Source organism: Phocoena phocoena, chromosome 3 (assembly GCF_963924675.1).
Source record: "Phocoena phocoena chromosome 3, mPhoPho1.1, whole genome shotgun sequence".
NCBI classification, from domain to species: Eukaryota; Metazoa; Chordata; class Mammalia; order Artiodactyla; family Phocoenidae; genus Phocoena; species Phocoena phocoena.
The window spans coordinates 109,277,743-109,302,562 of record NC_089221.1 but is presented as its reverse complement, the minus strand read 5'-3'; the positions used below and the strand labels follow the sequence as shown (position 1 = coordinate 109,302,562).

General features: G+C 42.8%; 2 protein-coding genes, 1 non-coding gene and 1 pseudogene across 3 annotated transcripts in view; 3 read left to right on the top strand and 1 right to left on the bottom strand.

Annotated features, from left to right (window-relative positions):
• LYRM7 (LYR motif containing 7) overlaps nucleotides 1-2,614 on the bottom strand; it is a 42,556-nt gene extending 39,942 nt beyond the window's left edge. Inside the window, exon 1 of the mRNA XM_065875011.1 lies at nucleotides 2,567-2,614. Coding sequence (XP_065731083.1) covers nucleotides 2,567-2,584 — 18 coding nt within the window. The 5' untranslated portion in view covers nucleotides 2,585-2,614. The remainder of the gene's footprint in view (nucleotides 1-2,566) is intronic.
• Nucleotides 2,615-7,383: 4,769 nt separating this feature from the next.
• Nucleotides 7,384-12,343, top strand: HINT1 (histidine triad nucleotide binding protein 1). The gene is made up of 3 exons (XM_065874405.1): nucleotides 7,384-7,515; nucleotides 9,952-10,056; nucleotides 12,028-12,343. Exons 1-3 carry the CDS (start codon nucleotides 7,405-7,407, stop codon nucleotides 12,190-12,192), a joined length of 381 nt encoding a protein of 126 aa, XP_065730477.1. The 5' UTR covers nucleotides 7,384-7,404; the 3' UTR covers nucleotides 12,193-12,343.
• On the top strand, nucleotides 10,313-10,385 carry TRNAG-CCC (transfer RNA glycine (anticodon CCC)). Its single transcript has one exon. It is a non-coding gene; the product is annotated as a tRNA-Gly (tRNA).
• Nucleotides 12,344-22,859: 10,516 nt separating the features above from the next.
• On the top strand, nucleotides 22,860-23,680 carry LOC136121220 (phosphatidylinositol transfer protein alpha isoform pseudogene; annotated as a pseudogene).
• The last annotated feature ends 1,140 nt before the right edge of the window (nucleotides 23,681-24,820 follow it).

The following is a 24,820-nucleotide window of genomic DNA, read 5'->3' as shown; positions in this document are numbered from 1 at the left end:
AAGCCGGTGCGCTCTAGAGCCCATGCTCCGCAACAAGAGAAGCCACTGCAATGAGAAGCCCGCACACCGCAACGAAGAGTAGCCCCCGCTCGCCACAACTAGAGAAACCCTGCATGCAGCAACGAAGACCCAACACAGCCAAAAAGAAAGAAAGTAAAAGATAAAAAAAAAAAAAGGAAATATAGATCAGTGGAACAGGATAGAAAGCCCAGAGATAAACCCACGTACTTATGGTCAACTAATCTATGACAAAGGAGGCAAGGATATACAATGGAGAAAAGACAATCTCTTCTATAAGTGGTGCTGGGAAAACTGGACAGCTACACGTAAAAGAATGAAATTAGAAAACTACCTAACACCATACACAAAAATAAACTCAAAATGGATTAAAGACCTAAATGTAAGACCGGACACTATAAAACTCTTAGAGGAAAACATAGGAAGAACACTCTTTGACATAAATCACAGCAAGATCTTTTTTGACCCACCTCCTAGAGTAATGGAAATAAAAACAAAACAAAAATAAACAAATGGGACCTAATGAAACTTAAAAGCTTTTGCACAGTAAAGGAAACTATAAACAAGACAAAAAGAGAACCCTCAGAATGGGAGAAAATATTTGCAAACAAATCAACGGACAAAGGATTAATCTCCAAAATATATAAACAGCTCACGCAGCTCAATATTAAAAAAAACAAACAATGCAATCAATAAATGGGCAGAAGACCTAAATAGACATTTCTCCATAGAAGACATACAGATGGCCAAGAGGCACATGAAAAGCTGCCCAACATCACTAATTATTAGAGAAATGCAAATCAAAACTACAATGAGATATCACCTCACACCAGTTAGAATGGGCATCATCAGAAAATCTACAAACAACAAATGCTGGAGAGAGTGTGGAGAAAAGGGAACCATCTTGCACTGTTGGTGGGAATGTAAATTGATATAGCCACTATGGAGAACAGTATGGAGGTTCCTTAAAAAACTAAAAATAGAACTACCATACACCCCAACAATCCCACTTCTGGGCATATACCCAGAGAAAACCATAATTCAAAAAGACACATGCACCCCAGTGTTCATTTCAGCACTATTTACAATAGCCAGGACATGGAAGCAACCTAAGTGTGCACTGACAGATGAATGTATAAAGATGTGGTACATATATACAATGGAATATTACTCAACCATAAAACGGAACAAAATTGGGTCATTTGTAGAGACAGAGATGGACCTAGAGACTGTCTTACAGAGTGAAGTAAGTCAGAAAGAGAAAAATATCGTATATTAACGCATATATGTGGAATCTAGAAAAATGGTACAGGTGAACCGGTTTACAGGGCAGAAATAGAGACACAGATGTGGAGAACAAACGTATGGACACCAAGGGGGGAAAGCTGGGGGTGGGGGGGATGAACTGGGAGATTGGGATTGACATGTATACACTAATATGTAAAAAACAGATAACCAAAAAGAACCTGCTGTATATTAAAAAAAAAAAAAACAACACTGTATTTTCAATTCAAAGCACTTACTACACTTGTAATTAATTGTTTAAACTCTCCCTACCTGCCAGATTTCTGTATGAAGTTACTGTTGCTTCCACTATGCCTAGACAGTATAGGCTAAATGCTGGCTGTTAGGTGCTACTAATAACTATTATGGACGCTCAGTAAGTGTTTTGAATGAATAACCGTTTACAGTTCTGTCCCTCTTGGTCTTGTGACATATATTGAAATGTACTAAGAACAGAGTTCAGTAGTACAGGAGGCACTCTTGGTGGCTCCCTGTTATTGACCAACAATTATAAGCACTGCTTTTCCTTACTATACTATAGCAGGCCGTTTCCCATTTTTCATATCTCAACCAGTGACAGGGACTGGTCTCAACCGACCATGCTGATAATACTTAAAGTTAGGGATGGCTGCTCCCAGAGAACTGTACACTGGCCAGGAATGCGCATCAGTTTGACAAGAAATAAATCCGACACCAGGTCCTCGGGGATGTGACCCCCGACCACGGCGGAGCCATCACTTCCCAAGCTCCTTCAGAACACTCAGGAATCACAGGTTTCTGCTCTGTCTCAATAAGTGCTACTTCTGGCAAACGGTTTTGCTGGGAATCAGTTTCCTTGGTTCCTAGACGTCTGTGCACCTTCTGGTTATCTGACGAAACCTTTCACCTCATAGGAAGGTTTCAGCGCAGGACTGATTTTGGGGTCTCGTACAATTCCCATGGATGTGAAATGGGCCCCTCACACAAACGCTCGGTGTGGAGATGGCAAGGGGGCAGAACTCAAGTCGCCGGCATGCATCACGGACAAACATTCCGTACCCGGTAGACGAAGAAGTAGGACCACCTGTGTCGCCCTCTCTCCTCCACACCTGCACAAACCTTCGACTGCCCTGCAGGGTCGGTCACCGGCTCCTCAGCTGTAAAGGCCACATACTCCGTGGAGGGTCCTGAACCCCAGCTACAGAGATTCCAGACTACGTTCGCAAGGCCGCGCTCTTACCCACCCCGCCGGCATCGCACCCACCCCCTCCCCGGACCCAGTCACCTTGGCCGCCTGACTCATGGCTCTCCTCACAGCTGCAGCTACTTCTCCAGCGGTCGAGTCGCCCCGCCTCTCTGCAACCAGTCACCGCCTGGTATGGACGGTCCAACACCCCGTAGCCACGTTCTTAACGAGCCGCAACCAATCACCACGCAGCATCTCCTTCGTAGCCCCGCCCCCCGTGGAGGGACAGGCGTGAGGTGTTCGCTAAGCCGGTACCCTCTAGGAAAACCGCGAGGAGCCGCCGAGCTCAATTACAGCCGAGAGGGGAACGGAAATCACCTAGACGCCATGTTAGTTAGGGGCAGCGGCACTTCCGGCCATTTCTGAGGCAACCGCCGGTGGCGGAGTGTGCCTTGACACTTAGTTGATGGCTTCGGCACGTTTATGTACTTACCTCTTGTTTGGCGGTTGGGGTTATGTATTAAGGAATCATTATTTTAACGTTTCTGGGTTGCAAATGTGTCCTTGCAAAAGTGCATAAATAAGAGCCAAGCACTAACAACTACAGTAGGCGTTGACTGGAACGCTGACTCCCAAAAGCGCTATTGGTACATTATCCCACTTCATTCCTCTGGAAGGAGAGGTTGAGTTACTTGCTCAAGTCCACACGATTAGCAAATGGAGGTCTGGGATACAAATGCCTATGATTAACCTGAAAGCTCAGTCTTACCCTCTACTCATCCTGCCTACTCAACTCGCCCTACTCCTTGGTTTTGCTGGTCAAGAGGTTGGAAACAGATAGTTTATTAGCAGCATCATGATCATAAACAATCATAAAGCATTTAAGTACATTTAACTTATGACCTTGCAAGCATCAAGAAAAAAATCTCAACCTTGCTCCCATTGCATAATCATTGTTTGTCTTCCCTACCCACCCCCCCAGGTTAACTTTTAGGTAAAATTGACTTTTTATTAGGAATGAAAGATTTAGACCAATGGATATCCAAGACCCTTTTCCTTCTCTGTGATTTATGTCATTTTAAAGAATATTGCAAGTCATCATGAGAATAGCAATAGTTGACTTTTTAAAAATTAAAATGAATTGGATTTGCAAGAGTGTTTAACATAAGCAATTAAACCAGATATTCTAGATACTGTCTTTTATCCAGGAAACAACAAATTAGATGATCTTGTGACATTGTATAGTAGTGCCTTCTGACTGCTAATGAATGATTCAAAGATGCCAATTTTCATTTTCAGTTTAGAATCACAGCCCAATCTCCTAAACATTCATAATTTATTTTTATAATTTCTGGCTAACTAGGGTCCTGTATTCAGTTAACTAAAGCCGCTTATCTGCCAATATTTGAAAGTACAGTTTCCATAGTGCCCAAAAATCAATTCAGTCCTAAAGCTTCTCTTCTCTTAGGTAAATCTGTATGGTTCCTTGAGCTGTTCCATAAAAGAAGCGACTATTCTGGTTGTTCTGGGAATATGTCTTGGTTTGTTGGCATCTCAAAGTGCGGGACCCAGAACTGAACAGGAAATTCCTACATGTTCATCATGTAAGGTCATGGACTATGTGGTAGGCAGACTAATGGCTTCCAAAACATGTCCCTATTTAAATCCTAGGAACTTTTGAATATATTATTACCATTTATGACAAAAGGGGCTTTGCAGATGTGATTAAATTAAGGATTTTAAGATGGGAAGGTTATCCTGGGTTGTCTGATGGGCCCAATGTAAACACAGGATCTTTTTTTTTTTAAGATTTACTTATTAGTTATTTATTTATTTATATTTATTTTTGGCTGTGTCGGGTCTTAGTTGTGGCATCCGGGGTCTTCATTGAGGCATGTGGGATCTTTCGTTACAGCACATGGGCTTCTCTCTAGTTGTGGCGTGCGGTTTTCCTCTTCTCTAGCTGTGGCACACAGGGTCCAGGGCGGGTGGGCTCTGTAGTTGTGGCGCGCAGAATCCAGAACAAGTGGGCTCTGTAGTTTGCGGCATGCAGGCTCTCTAGTTGAGGTGCTTGAGTTCAGTAGTTGTGGCACGCTGGCCTGGCTGCCCCGTGGCATGTGGGATCCTAGTTCCCCAATCAGGGATAGAACCCGCATCCCCTGCATTGGAAGGCATATTCTTTACCACTGGACCACCAGGAAAGTCCCAACACAAGGATCTTTATAAGTGGAAGAAGGAAGCAGAGTCAGAGAGAGGTTTGCAGATGTTCTTCTGTGGTCTTTGAAGATGGAGGAAGGGCCAGAAGCCCAGGGACACAGGTGGCCTCTAGAAGACAGAAAAGGCAAGGGAACAGGTCTCCCCCAGAGCCTTTAGAAGGAATGCAGCCCTGCTGACACCATGATTTTAGCCCAGTGAAACCCAATTTGGACTTCTGACTTCCAGAATGTCATCTACTTGTGGCCCCTTCCATCTTCTAAGTCAACAGTGGAGCATCTTCAATCTTTGATTCTCACCCCTGCTTCCATCATCATATCTCCTTGTCTGAGTCTCACTGTCCTGTATCCCTCTTTCATTTAAAGGGGTCCATGTGATTACACTGGGCCCACCTGGATAATTGAGGAATCTCCCCACCTGAAGACCCTTAACTTAATCATATCTGCACATCCCCTTTACCATGTAAAGTAACATATTCACAGGCTCCAGGGATTAGGACATGGAAATCTTCTGCCTCTCATACCCACTTTGGGTGAAGCTGGTCAATAAGGATGAAATGGAAGGAAATGAAGTAGGAGAAGCAGCCATGGGCCCAATTGCTTAATAGCTTATAGCCAAGTTTAGGATTTTATATTTAATTCTATGATGAAATGCCTTACCATCAGGAGAGTGACATCATGATTTATATTTTATAAAAATCATCTTGGCTACTGTATAGCAAATGGACTAGAGTAGAAGCAGATAGGCAAACTAGGAGGCTTTTGAAGTACTCCAGGCAAGATATGATAGAGGCTTGGATTAGGGTGGTGGAGTAGAGGAGGTGAGAAGTGATTAGATTCATATGTGTTGAAAATCCACAAAGAAGAGTTGATGATTGCAAGGCTTTTCGCTTGCACAATTTGGTGAATGGTATCATAGATTTAAAATGCTGCAGGAAGAGGTTTTTAGATTGTTTGTTGTGAGTAAAAATAAATTTGAAGTGCCTGGTAGACATCCTACTGAAGGTGGTGAGTAGGCAGAAATATGTATCATACACCAATCTGGAATTAAGAAGTTGGGAGATAAATACTGGAGTCATTACTCTGTAGATAGCAAAGCCTCTTAGTGAAAGATGACCATATTATTTACTACCCAACCCAGTATATATTCATTTTTTAATTTTGACAATTTCAGTCTTACAGAAAAGTTGCAAGAATGATTGAATTTGCAAATACCTTTCACTCAGTTTCCCCTACTGTTAACATTTTACTACAGTTGCTTTATCCTTTTCTCTTTTGGGGATCTCTTTACTGTTTGAAAGTGAGTTGCAGACACAATACTGCTATACTCCTAAACACTTCAGTAGGTTTTTCTCCTACAAAAAAGACATTCTCTTACATCAGTGGTTCTCAAAGTGTAGTTCCCAGGTTAGCAGCAACTGCATCACCTGGAAACTGTTAGAAACCTAAATTATAGAGCCCCACCCCAGATCAACAGATTTTGATAATTTTGCTATATGGGGAAATTAACAAGACTTTCAAAACTATTTCCTAATTTGTATGCATTATTTAGATTTCACCAATTGTCTCAGGAATGTCTTTAATACCAAAAGTACCAAATGGGACACTTTTGTGATTAAAGGGGACCACTATCAATAATTTTGCCAAGGCAAAGTGCTAAAGGTATAATTTTTCATAATAAGGACACCTGGAGATTAAGTGTTAGAGAAGAGGGCAAAGAATGGCATGCATTGAAAGACCTGGAACAGAAGGCTCACTATGAAGGAGAAATAGCATCCAGAAAGGTAGGAGAGTGAAGGCTTTTGCTGAAAAGAGGGCATGGTCAACAGTGGCAAATGTTGCCAAGGGGTCAAGTATAATTGGAATTGCCTATAGGATTTTGTAAGTGGAGATCCTTAGTGACCTTGACGAGAGGCAAATGGTTTCAAAAAAGAAAGGTAAAGTGTACACAATATATAGAAAACTCTTTTAAAAAGAAGCAAAGACATGGAGGGGTATGTGGGGTTAGGAAAGGTGTTGTTCTTTTAAGGTGGGGCATCTTACATTATGCTGATTAATGCTGGGAATAATTCTTTGCAGAACAGTCTAGGGAGGTTTACAAACTACTGATGCCTGGGTCTCTCACTCCCAGAGAGTCTGATTTAACTGACCTGAGGTGTGGCCAAGTTCCCGGGGACTTTTTACATGCTCCCCAAGTGATTTTAACGTGCACTCAAGATTGCGAACCACTGCTAGAGGGAGGGAAAAAAACGGATGCAGGAGGGCTTACTTGCTGGAGCTAAGACCTATGTAGCTGACAAATGAAGTTATCATGGTGTCTCTGCCAGCAAAAACGGCCAGTACTACTTAGGTTATCAAATCTTTTCAGTTACAGTATCCGATTTTTCCTACAAGCATCCATAAGTTAAGCAAAGGGCTCACTGCAGTAACACCGCTCCCCGAGAGACTAGAAAGGAAGAAAAACGACCTTGGTGCGGAACCCTCGGGCCTCCAATCAGGAACCGCCCTCCAGCTTAGTCGCGCCCAACGATTCCCCTAGAGCTGCCGCGCGCTCCCGCAGCAGCCCAGCGCACGTCGCCAGTGCGCACGCGCACGAGCTGCCGGGGCAAGAGAGCAGCGGTCCCCTAGCGGGCTTGGCCGCCAGCTCCCGCCCTCTGCCAGCTCCCACGGCTCCTCCCTCCTCCCGACCTTCTCCCCGGCCAGCCGCGCGGGAGGGAGGCCGAGATGGCAGATGAGATCGCTAAGGCTCAGGCCGCTCGGCCTGGTGGCGACACGATCTTCGGGAAGATCATTCGCAAGGAAATCCCAGCCAAAATCATTTATGAGGATGACCAGGTAGGCACCGGGCGCCGCCTCGCTCGTGGGCTGAGGCGGGGCAACCGCCTGTGGACACGCGGGTTTCCCGTAGTGGGAAGGGAAGGGAAGAGTCGGGGTGGGGGTGCGCCGCGGAGAAGGGAAGGCAGCGGGCCGCCTCGCGCGGCCTCTGCCTCGGGCCCACAGCCAGCGGGCTGGGCCGCGGCCGCTCCGAGGCGGCCGGCCGGCGCGTGCCTGCGCTCCGGTTACGCGTTATCAGCCCGGAGCGCTGGCCAGGCCGCCGGGCGCCCGCGGGCCCGCGCTGCGGGGTCTGGGTGCTTGTTGTGGGCGCGCCGGGTCCTCGGCATGAGCGCTCGCCTGCTCCCCGACTGCCTCGGACCTCTCCTGTGTCAGGAATCTGACAATCTCGCCCGCGCTCTGCCTGACAGGCAGAAACCCGATCGCACCCTGACTCGGGCCCAATCTCCGCGATCTCCCGCGCGCAGCCGGCCTGCCCGGGAGCTCCCGGGCGCCTCTCCCCATCGCCTGGCGCTAGAGGGCCGGGGGCGAATGGCCTGGGGGCGGCACAGACCCGCTGGGCCTGGGCGAGGGCCGCTAGCCAACGCCACCCGGACCCACCCCCGCCGCCCATTCTCGGGCCTAGGACTCCTGAGATGAGAGTGGGCCTGCATCTGGGATTTGCTTTCCTTTGGCCCCTCCCGGGAAGAATGGTTCCTTTTATATTTTCAGGAAGCAATTTTATGCCAAGGGATTAAGAATGTCGTTTTTGTTGACTTCACTCTAGGTGAAACTGTTTTAGAAAGGCCGAGTTCATTTGACTTCGAGACATCTTGTATAAAATATTTAGTGGGAGGTTATATTTATGGATCTCACATAAAGCTGGACAGGTTGGCTGATTTAGATACAAGGTTTGTGCACTTTAATAAATTAGCTTTATGAAATATGGAATATAAGGAAAGATTTTATGCTACCAGTAGCGTTCTTAGATTCAGAACACCTCCCTCGAGGTGAATTTATTTAAATATCTTTATTTGTCCGTTAGGGGAGTTCTTTTGTTGTAAGTAATGTGTATTTCTTTAAAAATATTTTAAGTTTCTTTTAATAAATGATCGTTGAAATACTGACTTTTGAGCCATCAAAGTTCCAAGGTGTAACAGCATGAAGCAATCTAAATGATACAGCATTTTTGTACAGAGTACGAAGTAGAATAACTCCTGAGGCAGTTAAGCTGGGATAGGTTCTATTAAACAGCTTCCACCTTCAGTAGAGAACAAGAGATTCAAAACCATTCAAGTGGTATGTAATTTGTCTAAATGTTACTTATGCTCTTCATTTCTACAAAAGAGAATAGATATATTTATTAAGTAATTGAGTAAAGTTGGAAGAAATCAGTGTTGGTCAAATATCAGCAAATTTCTCATTACAAAAGTGATCACCACCATAAAGGAAAAAAACCAAATTGCACAACCAGGACTCCTGACCTAGGGAAGGTGGGGACGTGAATCAAAAGATTTCCTTTAAGTGGCGCTGGGAAAGTTGGATAGCTGCAAATAAATCAATTAAGTTAGAACACACCCTCACACCATGCACAAAAATAAACTCAAAATGGCTTATGTTTAAAGACTTAAACATAAGACATGACACCATAAAACTCATAGAAGAGAACACAGGCAAAACATTCTCTGACATAAATTGTACCAATGTTTTCTTAGGTCAGTCTCCCAAGGCAATAGAAATAAAAGCAAAAATAAACAAATGGGACCTAATCAAACTTACAGGCTTCAGGCTTTTGCACAGCAAAGGAAACCATAAAAAAAGAAAACCGAAAAGACAACCTACGGAATGGGAGAAAATATTTGCAAATGATAGACCCACAGGGCTTAATTTCCAAAATATACAAACAGCTCATACAACTCAACAACAAACAACCCAATGGAAAAATGGGCAGAAGAGACATTTCTCCAAAGAAGACATACAGATGGCCACAGGCACATGAAAAGATGCTCAACATCACTAATTATTAGAGAAATGCAAATCGAAACTACAATGAGGTACCACCTCACAACAGTCAGAATGGCCATCATCAAAAAGTCTACAAAAAAATGCTGGAGAGGGTGTGGAGAAAAGGGAACCTCCAACACTGTTGGTGGGAATGTAAATTGGTGCAGCCACTATGGAGAACAGTATGAACGTTCCTCAGAAAACTAAAAATAGAGTTACCATATGATCCAGCAATCTCACTCCTGGGCATATACCCGGACAAAACTATAATTCAAAAAGATACCATTAGACTGTAAGTTCCATGAAAAGGACCAGAGGACCACATGTGTTGTGTCCAATTCTGATTTCCTAGCATTTATTACAGTGTTTCCCATGGGGTTAGTGTGAAAGAATGATAAGTTTAGGCTGTAAGATTATATACGAAAACCTTGATTTCCCCTCCCCCCCTTATTCCAGTGTCTTGCTTTCCATGACGTTTCCCCTCAAGCACCAACACATTTTCTGGTGATACCCAAGAAACATATATCCCAGATTTCTGCAGCAGAAGATGACGATGAAAGTGTAAGTACATTTACTAACATGATAATTTTCTTGCTTTTTAAATTGGGAGACTAAATTTTGACTTTAAAGTGATATCACATTTTCATTTTCCTGAGGGCATTACTGAGGAAAATCAGAAAATCATCAGGGGTTCAATGCAATGTATAAGTAATTTGATTTTTTAATGAGATATAATTGGCATATAACATATTAGATTTAAGTATATAACAAAATGATTTGATATATGTATGTACTACAAAATGATCACAGTGGGACTTCCCTGGTGGTCCAGTGGGTAAGACTCTGCGCTCCCAATGCAGGGGGCCTGGGTTCAATCCCCAGTCAGGGAAGTAGATCCCACATGCCTCAACGAAGATCCCGAGTGCTGCAACCAAGACCTGGCGTAGCCAAATAAATAAATTTTTTATTTTAAAAAATAAAATGATCACAGTAAGCCTTGTTTACATCTATCACCACAAATTCTTCTTTTTTCTTTTTTTTTTTTTTGGATTTTAATTCCTTTATTCAAATGATCTCTGGGCTTAAGTTTACAAAACAAATTTCATCTTTAGACTTTCATTTCTCCCTGAGAATTTGATAAAGAGAAAAGATGTATATTCACATTAGATGTAGTTCCATATTTTTAGAGTTTTTATTATTAGAGAACCTTACTGTTTTCATTCAGTCTTATGCAGAACCTCTGATATACTATGTTGAGCAATGTAATTGGACATAGTTTGGCATGGAAAATAGGAAATTAATTTTCAGCCTTTGAAATGGAGTATCTTTAGTGTTGACTGATTAGTGTATTTTCTTACCCATTTCCTAGCCTTCTATGGTCAAAACTACACTCCCACCAACAATCCCAGAATGATGCCCAAAAGAAGTCATCACCACAAATTTTTAAACAAAAAAGGGTTCTAAGCAAGGATTAAGTTGGTGAGACTAATTTTTCCTTAAGTAAGAAATAGTGTTATCGTACAGGAGAGGGTTCATTGGCTTTTCTGTTAATGCCGTTAAAGAAAAATAATTATTTGATTTTGCTAGGAGCTACTGGCCTCAATTAAAATTTTTCCTGGTGCTCTTTGTAGTAGATTATATAATTGTTCATAAATACTATTTTATTTAGGGGTACATTATATTTCTGAGCTCACTGATGTTGGGCCTGGTCGTATGACTTAACTTGGCCAATGAGTACAAACAGAAGTGATACATGTCTTTTGAATAGAAACTTTAAGAGCTAGCACCCGGTTTGCCATGTTCTCTCTTGCCTCTGCCACTGTTATCATACAGAGACTGTTCCATCAGCATGGGTTTCAAAGTGAAAGAGATGTAGAATATAGAGCCTGGTCAACTTGTGATGAAGATGTAGTAAACACAAGAAATGTATGTTCGTTGTAAACCAGATTTGGAGGTGGTTTGTTACCACAGCATAACCAATTCTATCCCAACTGATACACTCCCCCGTAACAAGCAAGCAAGGTATCGTGCCTTATTAAGAAAACTTAAATACCACTTGGAATATGATTTAAAACTTTTTTTTTTTTCGCGGTATGCAGGCCTCTCACTGTTGTGGCCTCTCCCGTTGCGGAGCACAGGCTCCAGACGGCCATGGCTTATGGGCCCAGCCGCTCTGTGGCATGTGGGATCTTCCCGGACCGGGGCACGAACCCGTTTCCCCCGCATCGGCAGGCAGACTCTCAACAACTGCACCACAGGGAAGCCCTAAAAATTGTTTTAATTGAGCAGATTTTTGTCTCTAATATGTTTATTGAAATTAGTAATTACCTAATACTAATTTCAATACCTAATCTTACTGGGTTTTTAATTGTAGATTATATTATTTTAGGATTAAAAGTGTTTCCAAATATTTGCCCAAAGTCTGTTTCAGTTTGGCAGTCTTTTAATTTAATATTTCAACTTGGTAGTTTGTTACATGATGACAAAAAGTTGTAAATTACCATTGCTTAAGAAACTTTTTTTTTTTTCCAGCTTCTTGGACATTTAATGATTGTTGGCAAGAAATGTGCTGCTGATCTGGGCCTGAAGAAGGGTTATCGAATGGTGGTGAATGAAGGTTCAGATGGGGGACAGTCTGTCTATCATGTTCATCTCCATGTTCTTGGAGGTCGGCAGATGAATTGGCCTCCTGGTTAAGTGTATTGTAGGGATCATTTTCCCTTCTCTATGCAGTGATCAGGTCTGCAAGTTCCAATATGCAAAACAATACTTTTTTTTGCGTGTGTATGGAGAGATTGCAGAAATAATTTTAAAAACCCGTACATAATAAAAGACATTGTTGCATGGTCTGAATTCTGTATTTGACTTATTTTAAAAACATATTTGTTGGAATGTTTGAAGGTGGAGTTCATAATTTGGGAGGTTTTTGTTTTTTCTTCCCACGGAGGACTCAGCATATGTACATGGCTATAATGGTGTGACTGATCTTTGAAGACAAATGTAAAAATTTCATAAAATTAGCTTTAGCTTTGAAATATCCTTTTAGGGTAAAATATTAGTCCAGGAGAAGATTTTCTAATCCAATTCTCTTATTTTCTAAGAACAAAGGAGTATGTGATGTGATTGATCCAGAAAATGACAGTTGTGGGTCTAGCAAAAATGCTTTTTGTCCAGCTCACGTGTTTCTCCTGGACTACTGGGCTAGTGTGGAAGGGATGAAAGTAGATTTGTCACAGAATCTTTGATGACCATGTGAAGCCATACTATGATGTTTCCTTGTTACCTAATGCTATTTATTATAAAGACTTGAAAATATATTATTTAGAATTAACTCTCCAAATTGAAAACTCATTGTTGTGAATGTGTATGTGCACACTAGCAAAAATTTTTAAGTTATGCATGACTCTGGCTGTGTAGAGTTGGGGGGAAATCTCAGGGTTTGAGTTCTTATGTAGGCTGACAACAAAACTTTGTTTTTTGGTCTTGCCATGCACCCTAGCCTTTCTAAGTTTGTGCAGGGCAAACAGGTTTGCTTCTTTGCTTTCCTTCATGTAGGCACTTTCCAGCTTCTAAAATTTATTTAATACTTCTTGCCTGCTTTGTCTCTTCTCTCATTCTCTTTGTGTTTATGGGTTCCTTCCATTTTTAATCCCTAAGGCCATTTTAGTAGATTTTGACACATTTTATTGCAAATTGTTTTTCTTCTAAATTTTTAATTTTATTAGTGACTTAAAAAATTTAGGGGGGGTGGATTAGGGAAATTGGCTGTATTTGTCTTACAAGTGAGTTTTTTCCAACTGTCATTTTTTTACTTTGTTTATGGTGTTTAAAATATTTATATAGTTAATGTATCCATTTTTAATTTAGTTCATATTTTTATATAGTTAATGTACCAATTTTTAATTTAGTTCATATTTTTAAGAACCTTTCCCACCCTAGGAGGATTTATAAAAGAAATTATTCCCCTAATACTTTATGGCTTTACGTATTTTTATGACTTTTTTATGATGGAAGTTCTGGGGCGGGGGATGAGTTTTGGAGGGATTTGTGCCACTGTAAAAAATGTAATAATGAGAGAAGCATTTGTACTATATATAAGAGGGTTGAGTCTAGTTTCCTTAGGCATATTAACTTTTGATTTCGTCAAACTAGTGCTAATAAATCAGGTAGATAACCGCTAAGTTGTCTTGCTGATTGTGTCCGACCTTTCTGCCTAAAATCGTTCTGAGACTCAATTTTCAGTGTGTGCGGGAGGGGGGTGGGGTGGGGGGGTGAGTATCCCACACAGCATCTGCTAATTCTCCAGATACCAGCTGGGCGTCCTACAGTTGAATTCAATTCTGACACTACCCAGAGATAACATCAGATTCCACAGGTTAAGGGTTCAGTCCTACACAACTGCCATCCCCCTATCCCTCCAACTTCAGATGCCATTCACAAGCTCGGGTTGTTACCTGTACTTCTGACCAGCTGGCTGTAAATCACACATTCTCAAGACTCTTCCTTGACTTCAATTAATTTGCTAGAGTGGCTCACAGGGCTCAAACATTTTACTTACTAGATCAGTGGTTTAATAGAAAAGGATATAATTCAGAAGCAGCCAGATAAGAGATACATAGCACAAAGTATGGGGAAGGGCCAGGAGCTTCCATGCTTTCTTTCAGTGCACCACTCTCCCCAAATCACGTATTCACCAACGTGGAATCTCTGAAAAATGTTCTTTTGGGTTTTATGGAGGTTTCACTGCATAGGCACGATTGATTAAATCATTGGCCATTGGAAATGAATTCAACTTCCAGCCCTTTTCCCCCTCCCTGAGGTTGCTGGGTGGGGCTGAAAGTTCCAATCAAGGGGTTGATTCCCTTAGGTTACCTAAGGGTGGTCCAAAAGTCACCTCATTAACATAACAAAAGATACATTTATCCCTCTTATCACTTAGGATAATTACAAGGGTTTTAGGAGCTCTGTGCCAGAAAGGGAGATGAAGACCAAATATATATTTCTTACCATAAATCACAGTATCAAACTGCCTGAAACAGACTTGTGTCAGATATTCACCAAACCTCAGGTGGTAGCCAATTTACAAGATAGCCCACAGACATCCTCTCCTAGCATCCACACCCTTGTGTAGTGGGTCACAAAGGGCTTGTGGCTTATATACCTTGTTCTCTTGGATTGCTCACTTTGGGGGAAGCCAGCTTCTATGGCCAAGGACACGCAGGCAGCCCAGTGGGAAAGCCTATGTTGGGAGGAACTGAGGCCTCCTGCCAGCAGCCAGAGTTAACATGTCAGCTATGAATAAACCACCCTGGAAGTAGATCCTCCAGCTCCAGTCAAGCCTTCAGATGACCGCAACCTCATGAGAGGCTCCAAGGCAGAACCACCTGACTAATCTCCCAAATCCCTACCCCACAGAAATTAAGAGATAACAAAGGATTGTTTTAAGCCACTAAGTTTGGGGATAATTTGTTACATAGCAATAGATAACAAACATCCTCTTTTCCTTAGCATATAGCTAAGTTACATTTCCCTGCATCCCTTCAGCTATGTGGGGGCATGTGCCTATAGTCTGGTCAGTGAGATGTATGAGGAACTGATGTATGCCATTTCAAGCCCCAGAAAAATCTCCCATGCTATTTATCTCCCATGCTTTCTCTTTTCCTTTGTCTTGGCAAAATGCAGAAAGGATCCAGCAGAGGACAATGAGCTGTTTGATGGAAGGAGCTTGAATCCCTGAATGAATGGGGCAGAGTCCTCATTATTCCTGACCCACATCAGAATTTGTTAAGCTGAAACAGGAGGGGAGGGGGCAGGGCACAACATTTAAAAGAATGACATAGCCCGAGGACACAATATAAACTGATTAGAACCAACAGGTCCAAGAAGGCGGACAAGTTCACTAGACCTTAAGCCTCAGGATACGCTCATTGTAACACATCAGCAAGCTAAATGACACACTCACAGGTGCCATGACAGTTCCAAGGCTGACCATAAAGGTCAAAAAGTAGGTGCTGGCCTAATTTTTGGAATCCCCACCCCTTCTCCAAAATAGCTGGAATATTCCTCCCACTCATTAGCCTATGAAATTACCCACCCCTATAAAAACTGACAACCCCATACCCTGAGGGCCACTGTTGCCTTCTGAGATGGCCCACGCTCTGTCTGTGGAGTGTGTTTCTAAGTAAATCCACTTCTTACCTATCACTTTGTCTCTCACTGAATTCTTTCTGTGACAAGACAACAAGAATCCAAGCTTCGGGCTTCCCTGGTGGCACAGTGGATAAGAATCTGCCTGCCAATGCACGGGAAACAGGTTCAATTTCTGGTCCAGGAAGATCCCACATGCTGCGGAGCAACTAAGCCCATGCGCCATAATGACTGAGTCTGTACTCTAGAGCCCGCGAGCCACAACTACTGAAGCCCACGTGCCTAGAGCCCGTGCTCCTCAACATGAGAAGCCACCGCAATGAGAAGCCCACGCACCACAACGAAGAGTAGCCCCTGCTTGCCGCAACTAGAGAAAGCCCGTGCGCAGCAATGAAGACCCAACACAGCCCAAAATAAATAACTTTTAAAAAAAGAACCCGAGCTTCATTAAGTCCTGAGACCAGGTGTGTGATCTCAGTTCAAAAACCCTGGGTTTGAGTCCCAATCCGGTTTTTGCCTGGGTTTGAGTCCCGGCCCATGGGCTCAAGTCTCAATCTGGGTTTTTGCTGGGTTCAAGTCCCAATCTGAGTTACACGGTTTCAAATCCACTGAGATTTCAGGGATTAGGTAACAGCAGCTAGGAATATTTACCATAATTAATACAAGGTCCATTCAGGAGTGGTGGAACTTACTTGTCTGCATAAGGTGGCTTGGGCTTTTAACAATCATAGCAGCCTATTTGATTGTTCTGCCCTTTGAATTACCTAGGAGGGTGAGACTGACAGGGTAAGCAGGGTTAGAACTTGGAGTTAACAGTTGGGCTCATAAGCAGAGTGTAAGCCAGTTTCTGTAGCACAGCTTGATTGAACTGAACTGAGAGGGAGGCTAAATGGGAAATGACTCCTACCTTTAACATTAAATGTTGTAAGTTTAGACCAAAAGTGATAGATTCAGACCATTGAAGGGTTTTAATTTATCACTGAGATAATTTGCTTGAGTAAGCTACTAAGAAAAAGTGGCCTTTATCCTTCATTTTTAAAAATGTTATTTTTCTCAATCAATGTGATACACCGCATTAACAAATTAAGGAATGAAAACCATATGATCATTTCAATAGATGCAGAAAAAGCTTTTGACAAAATTCAACACCCATTTATGATAAAAACTCTCCAGAAAATGGGCATAGAGGGAACCTACCTTAACATAATAAAGGCCATATATGACAAACCCACAGAAAGCATCATACTCAATAGTGAAAAACTGAAAGCACTTCCACTAAGATCAGGAACAAGACAAGGATGTTCACTCTCGCCACTCTTATTCAACAGAGTTTTGGAAGTCCTAGCCACAGCAATCAGAGAAGAAAAAGAAATAAAAGGAATACAAATTGGAAAAGAAGAAGTAAAACTGTCACTATTTGCCAATGACATGATACTATACATAGAAAATCCTAAAAATGCTACCAGAAAACTACTAGAGCTAATCAATGCATTTGGTAAAGTTGCAGGATACAAAATTAATGCACAGAAATCTCTGGCATTCCTATACACCAACAACAAAAAATCAGAAAGAGAACTTAAGGAAACACTCCCATTGACTACTGCAACAAAAAGAATAAAATACCCAGGAATAAACCTGCCTAAGGAGGAGAAAGACTGTACTCAGAAAACTATAAAACACTGATGAAAGAAATCAAAGATGACATAAACAGATGGAGAAATATACTATGTTCTTGGATTGGTAGAATCAATATTGTGAAAATGACTATACAAACCAAAGCAATCTACAGATTCAATGCAATCCCTATCAAACTACCCATGGCATTCTTCACAGAATTAGAACAAAAAATCTTACAATTCATATGGAAACACAAAAGACCCCATATAGCCAAAGCAATCTTGAGAAAGAAAAACAGAGTTGGAGGAATCAGGCTCCCTGACTTCAAACTATACCATAAAGCTACACTAATCAAGACACTATGGTACTGGCACAAAAACAGAAATATAGAGCAATGGTACAGGATAGAATGCCCAGAGATAAACCCATGCACATATGGGCACCTAATTTATGACATAGGAGGCAAGAAAATACAATGGAGAAAAGACAGCCTCTTCAATAAGTGCTGCTGGGAAAACTGGACAGCTACATGTAAAAGAATGAAATTAGAACACTCCCTAACACCATGCACAAAAATAAACTCCAAATGGATTAAGGACTTAAATGTATGACCAGACACTATAAAACTTTCAGAGGAAAACTAGGAAAAACACTCTTTGACATAAATCACAGCAAGATCTTTATTGACCCACCTCCTAGAGTAAAAGAAATAAAAACAAAAATAAACAAATGGGACTTAATTAAACTTAAAAGCTTTTGCACAGCAAAGGAAACCCTAAACAAGACAAAAAAGACAACCCTCAGAATGGGAGAAAATATTTGCAAATGAAACAACAGACAAAGGATTAATCTCCCAAATATACAAACAGCTCATGTAGCTCAATATCAGAAAAACAAATAATCCAGTTAAAAAATGGGTGGAAAACCTAAATAGACATTTCACCAAGGAAGACATGAAGATGGCCAAGAGGCACATGAAAAGATGCTCAACATCACTAATTATTAGAGAAATGCAAATCAAAACTACAATGAGGGGCTTCCCTGGTGGCGCAGTGGTTGAGAGTCCGCCTGCCGATGCAGGGGACACGGGTTCGTGCCCCGGTCCAGGAAGATCCCACATGCCGCGGAGCAGCTGGGCCCGTGAGCCATGGCCGCTGAGCCTGCGCATCCGGAGCCTGTGCTCCGCAACAGGAGAGGCCACAACAGTGAGAGGCCTGTGTACCACAAAAAAAAAAAAGAAAAATCTACAAACAATAAATGCTAGAGAGGGTGTGGAGAAAAGGGAACCCTCCTACACTGTTGGTGGGAATGTAAATTGATACCGTCACTATGGAGAACAGTATGGAGGTTCCTTAAAAAACTAAAAATAGAACTACCATATGACCCAGCAATCGCACTACTGGGCATATACCCTGAGAAAGCCATAATTCAAAAAGAGTCATGTACCACAATGTTCATTGCAGCACTATTCACAACAGCCAGGACATGGAAGTAACCTAAGTGTCCATCAACAGAGGAGTGGATAAAGAAGATGTGGTACATATATAAAATGGAATATTACTTGGCCATAAATAAAAGAACAAAATAATGCCATTTGCAGCAACATGGATGGACCTAGGGATTGTCATACTGAGTGAAGTAAGTCATGGATGGATCTAGAGATTGTCATACTGAGTGAAATAAGTCAGACAGAGAAAGACAAATATCATATGACATTGCTTATATGTGGAATATAAAAAAAGGCTACAAATGAACTTATCTATAAAACAAAAATAGAGTTACAGATGTAAAAAATAAACTTATGGTTACTGGGGGGTAAGGAGGGGGAGGGATAAATTGGAAGATTGGGATCGACACATACACACTACTATATATAGAATAGATAACTAATAAGGACCTACTGTATAGCACGGGGAACTCTACCCAATACTCTGTAATGGCCTATATGGGAAAAGAAGCTAAAAAAGAGGGGATATATGTATATGTATAACTGATTCACTTTGCTGAAAGTAACACATTGTAAATCAATTATACTCCAATAAAAATTAAAAGAAAATAATAGTGGGTGCAATTTTAATTCCAGGTAAAGCTCCTTTTTTTAAAAAAATTATTTTATTTATTTTTTTATACAGCAGGTTCTTATTAGTCATCAATATTATCCCCATCAGTGTATACATGTCAAAGCTCCTTTCTTGGGCTTCCCTGGTGGCGCAGTGGTTGAGAGTCCGCCTGCCGATGCAGGGGATGTGGGTTTGTGCCCCGGTCCGGGAGGATCCCGCGTGCTGCGGAGCTGCTGGGCCCATGTGCCATGGCTGCTGAGCCTGCGCATCCAGAGCCTGTGCTCCGCAACGGGAGAGACCACAACAGTGAGAGGCCGTGTACCGCAAAAAAAAAAAAAAAAAAAAAAGCGCCTTTCTTATTGCACTCATTTCTAGTGTCCTATTACACTGACAACATATCTTTTCTACTCATATTATGACTTACAAAATAATAAGTGACTAAAATTTTATAATTATGGCATCAATTCTAGTTAATAAGAACAAAAAGTGGGGAGAGTGGCCCAGATGGCAGAGTAGGAAGACCCTGAGCTCACCTCCTCCCACAGGCACACCAAAATGATAGCTATTTACAGAGCAATTATTGATGAGAAAGACCTGGAGACTAGCAGAAAAGATCTTCTGCAACTAAAGATATAAAGAAAGAACCACAGTGAAATGGGTAGGAGGGGCAGAAATGCTGTATAGTCAAAACTCATACTCTTGGGTGGGCGACCCACAAATGGGAGCATAATTACAATTGCAGAGGTTCTCCCCAAGGAGTGAGAGGTCCACCCCACATTGGGCTCCCCAGCTTCGGGCCTGGGGGTCTTTCACCAGGAAGATAAGCCCCCAGAACGTTTGGCTTTGAAAGCCAGTGGTGCTTACTTTTGGAAGAGCCAAAGGGCTGTAGGAAATAGAGAGTCCACTCTTTAAGGGTACACACAAAATCTCACACGCTCCAAGATTCAGAGCAGAAGCAGTAATTTGAAAGGTGCCTGGGTCAGACACACCTGCTGATCTTGGAGAGCCTCCCAGAGAGACAGGAAGCAACTGGAGCTCACTATGGGGACACACACACTGGTAGCAGCCATTATGGGGAATGTGTTCTACCACGAGGACACTGGTGCTGACAAGTGCCATTTTTTTTATTTTTGCAGTACGCGGGCCTCTCACTGTTGTGGCCTCTCCTGTTGCGGAGCACAGGCTCCGGACACGCAGCCTCAGCGGCCACGGCTCACGGGCCTAGCCGCTGCGTGGCATGTGGGATCTTCCCGGACCGGGGTACGAACCCACGTCCCCTGCATTGGCAGGCACTCTCAACCACTGCACCAGCAAGGAAGCCCACAAGTGCCATTTTTGAGTCCTCCTAGCGTATTAGTGCTGGGACCCAGCCCTGATCCTCAGCATGTTGGCACAAGTACTGGGATGCCTGAGGCCAAGCAGTTAGCCAGGCAGGGGCACAGCCTCACCCACTAGCAGATTGGCTGCCTTAGGAACCCCTAAGCCCCCAGCTGCCCTGGTACCTGACCCTGCCCACCAGAGGGCCCAGGATCTGGTCCCACCCATCAGTGCACCAGAACTAGCCTCGGAGCCCCAAGGCCCAACAGCTAGTTGTTGAGACCTGGCTTTGCTCAGCAGTGGGCATAACACCAACTCTGGTACACCCAGGGCCTTGCAGCCAGAGACCTTAGGACCCAACTCTACACACCAGTGGGCAGGCAATAGCTCCAGGACAGCCTGGGCCCAGACTCCACCTGCTAGAGGGTTGGCACCAACCCTGGGACCCCCCAGGACCCTGCAGCCAGAGACCCCAGAACCTAGCCCTGGCCACTAACAGGCTATCAGCCCCAGGACCACTAAAGTACGACAATTTGCCATGTTAGAACCCAGCCTACCCACCAACAGGCCAGCACCAGCTTCATGACCCCCAAGGCCCTATAGCCAGAGGCCTCAGGACCCAGCCCTACCCACCAGTGGGTAGACATGAGCCCCAGGACAACTGCAGTCCTGCATCTTGCTGTGTCAGGACACAGCCTACCTACAAGCACCCAGCACCAGCCCTGAGATCCTTGGGCCCTGGCCTTATCCACCAGCAGGACAACTCTGGGAAACCCTGGGCCCCTGAACCAGCTGCTCAAGATCTGGCCCCACAGACCAGTGGCTGACACCAGCTCTGGTCCCCCAGGGCTCTGCAGCCAGAAACCCTGGGAACTGGCTCCACCCACCAGTGGGCCAGCAGCAGCCTTGGGACCCCAAGGGCCCTGGCCCTGCCCTCCAGCAGGTTTACACCACCAGCTCTGAGACACCTTGGACCCCTCAGCCAGCCACCCTTGAGATTGAGCCCCATTCATCAGTGGGCCAGCGCCAGCTTTGGGACACCCAGGACCCTGCAGCCAGCCATGTCAGGAACCTGTCCTGCCTACCAGCAGGTGGACACTAGATCCAGGATCCCCAGCTGCACAGCCACCCACTTTAATGTGATGAAAGGAAAAACCTCCAATCAGGAATACTCTACCCAGCAAGGCTTTCATTCAGATTTGATGGAGAGATCAAAAGTTTTACAGACAAGCAAAAACTAAAAGAGTTCAGCACCACCCAGCCAGCTTTACAAGAAATGTTAAAGGGAACTCTCTAAGCAAAAAAAACAGGTCACAACTAGAACATGAAAATTACAGAGGAAAAATCTCATCGATAAAAGCAAATATACAATAAAGATAGTAAATCAACCATGTATAAAGCTAGTAGGAAGGTCAAAAGACAGAAGTAGTAAAATCATCTATATTCTCAATAAGTAGTCAAGGGGTACACAAAATAAAAAGATGCAAAATAGGATGTCAAAAACAGTAAAGGTGGGGAGAGTAAAAATGCAGGGTTGTTAAAAGGTGTTCAGACTTAAGAGATCAGCAACTTAAAATAATTATACACTCACATATATTTCTATATATAAACCTTATGGTAAGTACAAACTAAAAATCTATATAGATACACAAAAAAGAAAGGATTCCAAACATAACACTATAAATAATCATCAAATCACAAGGGAAGAGAACAAAAGAAGAAAGGAGCAAAAAAGAAGTATAAAAATGATACAAAAACAAGGCCCATATATAAGCTCCTTACAAGAGACTCATTTCAGATCTAAAGACATACACAGACTGGAAGTGAGAGATTGCGAAAAGGCTTTCCAGGTAAATGGAAATGAAAAGAAAGCTGGGGTAGTGATATTTGTATCAGACAAAATAGACTTAAAGTCTATTTTAAAGAGACTGTGACAAGAGACAAAGAAGGATACCACATAATGATCAAGTGTCAGTCCAAGAAGAAGATATAATAATTGTAGGCAGAACTGGAGCTCTGGGCAGCACCAACAGTGACATAGGAGACAGCGAGGCTGCGATGGCAGAAGCCAACCAGTGATTGCAGCAAGAGTGGCAGGGACAGAGCAGACCACAAGGAAGGTGCACAGGCAGCCAGACTGGGCCAGGCCATGGGGAGAGTGGCCACTGGGAAGCAGGCAGGAGGCTGGGTGGGCAGTGGGCAGCTGCCTAGCCGTGAAGCAACATGGTACTGCTCAAGGAGTATCAAGTCATCTTACCTGTGGCTGTGGAAGAGTATCAAGTGGGGTAGCTGTATTCTGTGGCTGAGGTCAACAAAAATGAAACTGGTGGTGGTAAAGGCATAGAGGTCCTGGTGAATGAGCCCTATGAGAAGGACAGTGAGAAAGGCCAGTAAACACACAATATCTACCACTTACAGAGCAAAGTGTCCGTGTTTGTTCAAATGCTGGCCCCAGAGGGAGCCATGAATATACATGAAAAAGCATGGAATGCCTACTCTCCTACCCTTATTGCTGAACTGTTATTACAAATGAGTACATGAAAGAAGACTTTCTTATTAAAATTGAAACCTGGCACAAACCATATCTTGGCACCCAGGAGAATGTGCATAAACTGGAACCTGAGGCATGAAAACATGTGGAAGCCATATATATAGACACTGCAGATCAAAACCAAGTATTTAGAAAGGATTTCAAGGTAGAGGAAGACCCAGCAAAATTTAAACCTATCAAAACAGGCTGAGAACCCTTGAGCCCCAACTGGAAGCAAGAACTTGTAAATCAGAAAGACTACCCATACATTCATACATACAAAATGGTTACTGTCAAGTTCAAGTGGTGGGGCCTGCAGAACAAAGTGGAAAACTTTATACATAAGTAAGAGAGGTGTCTGTTTACAAACTTCCACAGGCAGCTGTTCTGTTGGCTCAATAAGTGGGTTGACCTGACTATGGATAGCATTCAAAGGATGGAAGAAGAGATGAAGAGATAGCTGGATGAGACAAGGCAAAAGGACCCAGTGAAAGGAATGATGGCAGATGACTAAAGCCACCCCTCCTCCTTCTGCACTTTTTGCAAGACAGTGGTCAAAAGGAAGGCCCAGCAGCTCCACCCTCCCAAGTGACAGGTCATCTTCAGACATAGCCTTTCTGTGCCCATTCTTCAGACAACTTTTTATCCCTTACTGTAGCTAATTCTAGATGCCCTTTAATACTGTGAACAAATAGACCATCTGGTATTATGAAGTCCATGTGTGCGGGAGCCTGTTCCTCTGAGATGTGTGGTGTGTAGGTTGCTGTATTTACAGCTCCTCGCTCTCCAACCATTGTGTTCTCAACCTATTTCTGTGTGCCCTCCCCCACTTTATTTCCAAGTGACAATTTTAGTCTTTCAAAAACAAATTGTAAATATATACACATCCAACATCGGAGCACTTAAATACATAATGCAAATATTAACAGACATAAAGGGAGAAATTGACAGTAACACAATAATAGTAGGAGACTTTAACACCCCACTTACATGAATGGGCAAATCATCTAGACAGAAAATCAATAAGGAAATACTGTCCTTAAATGACATATTAGATGAAATGAACTTAATGGATATATATAGAACATTCTGTCCAAAAGCAGCAGTATATGCATTCTTTTAAAGCATACATGGAACATTCTCCAGGACAGATCATATGCTAGGCCACAAAACAAGTCTCAGTAAACTTTAAGAAGGCTGAAATCATATCAAGCATCTTTTCCAGCCACAATGCCAATACAAGAAAAAAACTGTAGGGAATTCCCTGGCAGTCAAATGGTTAGGACTCTGCTCTCACTGCTGAGGGCCTGGGTTTGATCCCTGGTTGGGGAACTAAGATTCCACAAGCTACGCAGCCAAAAAAAAAAAAAAAGAAAAGAAAAGAAAGAAAAAAACACTAACATGTGGAGACTAAATGATATGCTACTAAACAACCAATAGATTACTGAAAAAAATCAAAGAAGTAAGCAAATACCTGGAGATAAATGAAAATGAAAACACAATGATCCAAATCTACGGGATGCAGCAAGAGCAGTTCTAAGAGAGAAGTTTATAGTGATACAAGTCTACCTCAGGAAACAAGAGAAATCTCAAATAAACAACCTAACCCTACACTTAAACGAACTACAGTAAGTCCCCTACACACGAACGAGTT

Excerpts from the sequence above, each read along its gene's own strand:
- HINT1 (XM_065874405.1), top strand. The coding sequence starts at position 7,405 with ATGGCAGATGAGATCGCTAAGGCTCAGGCCGCTCGGCCTGGTGGCGAC. Across the intron at positions 7,516-9,951 it reads TCATTTATGAGGATGACCAG|TGTCTTGCTTTCCATGACGT; the intron begins GTAGGCACCGGG and ends CCCTTATTCCAG. Across the intron at positions 10,057-12,027 it reads CAGAAGATGACGATGAAAGT|CTTCTTGGACATTTAATGAT; the intron begins GTAAGTACATTT and ends TTTTTTTTCCAG.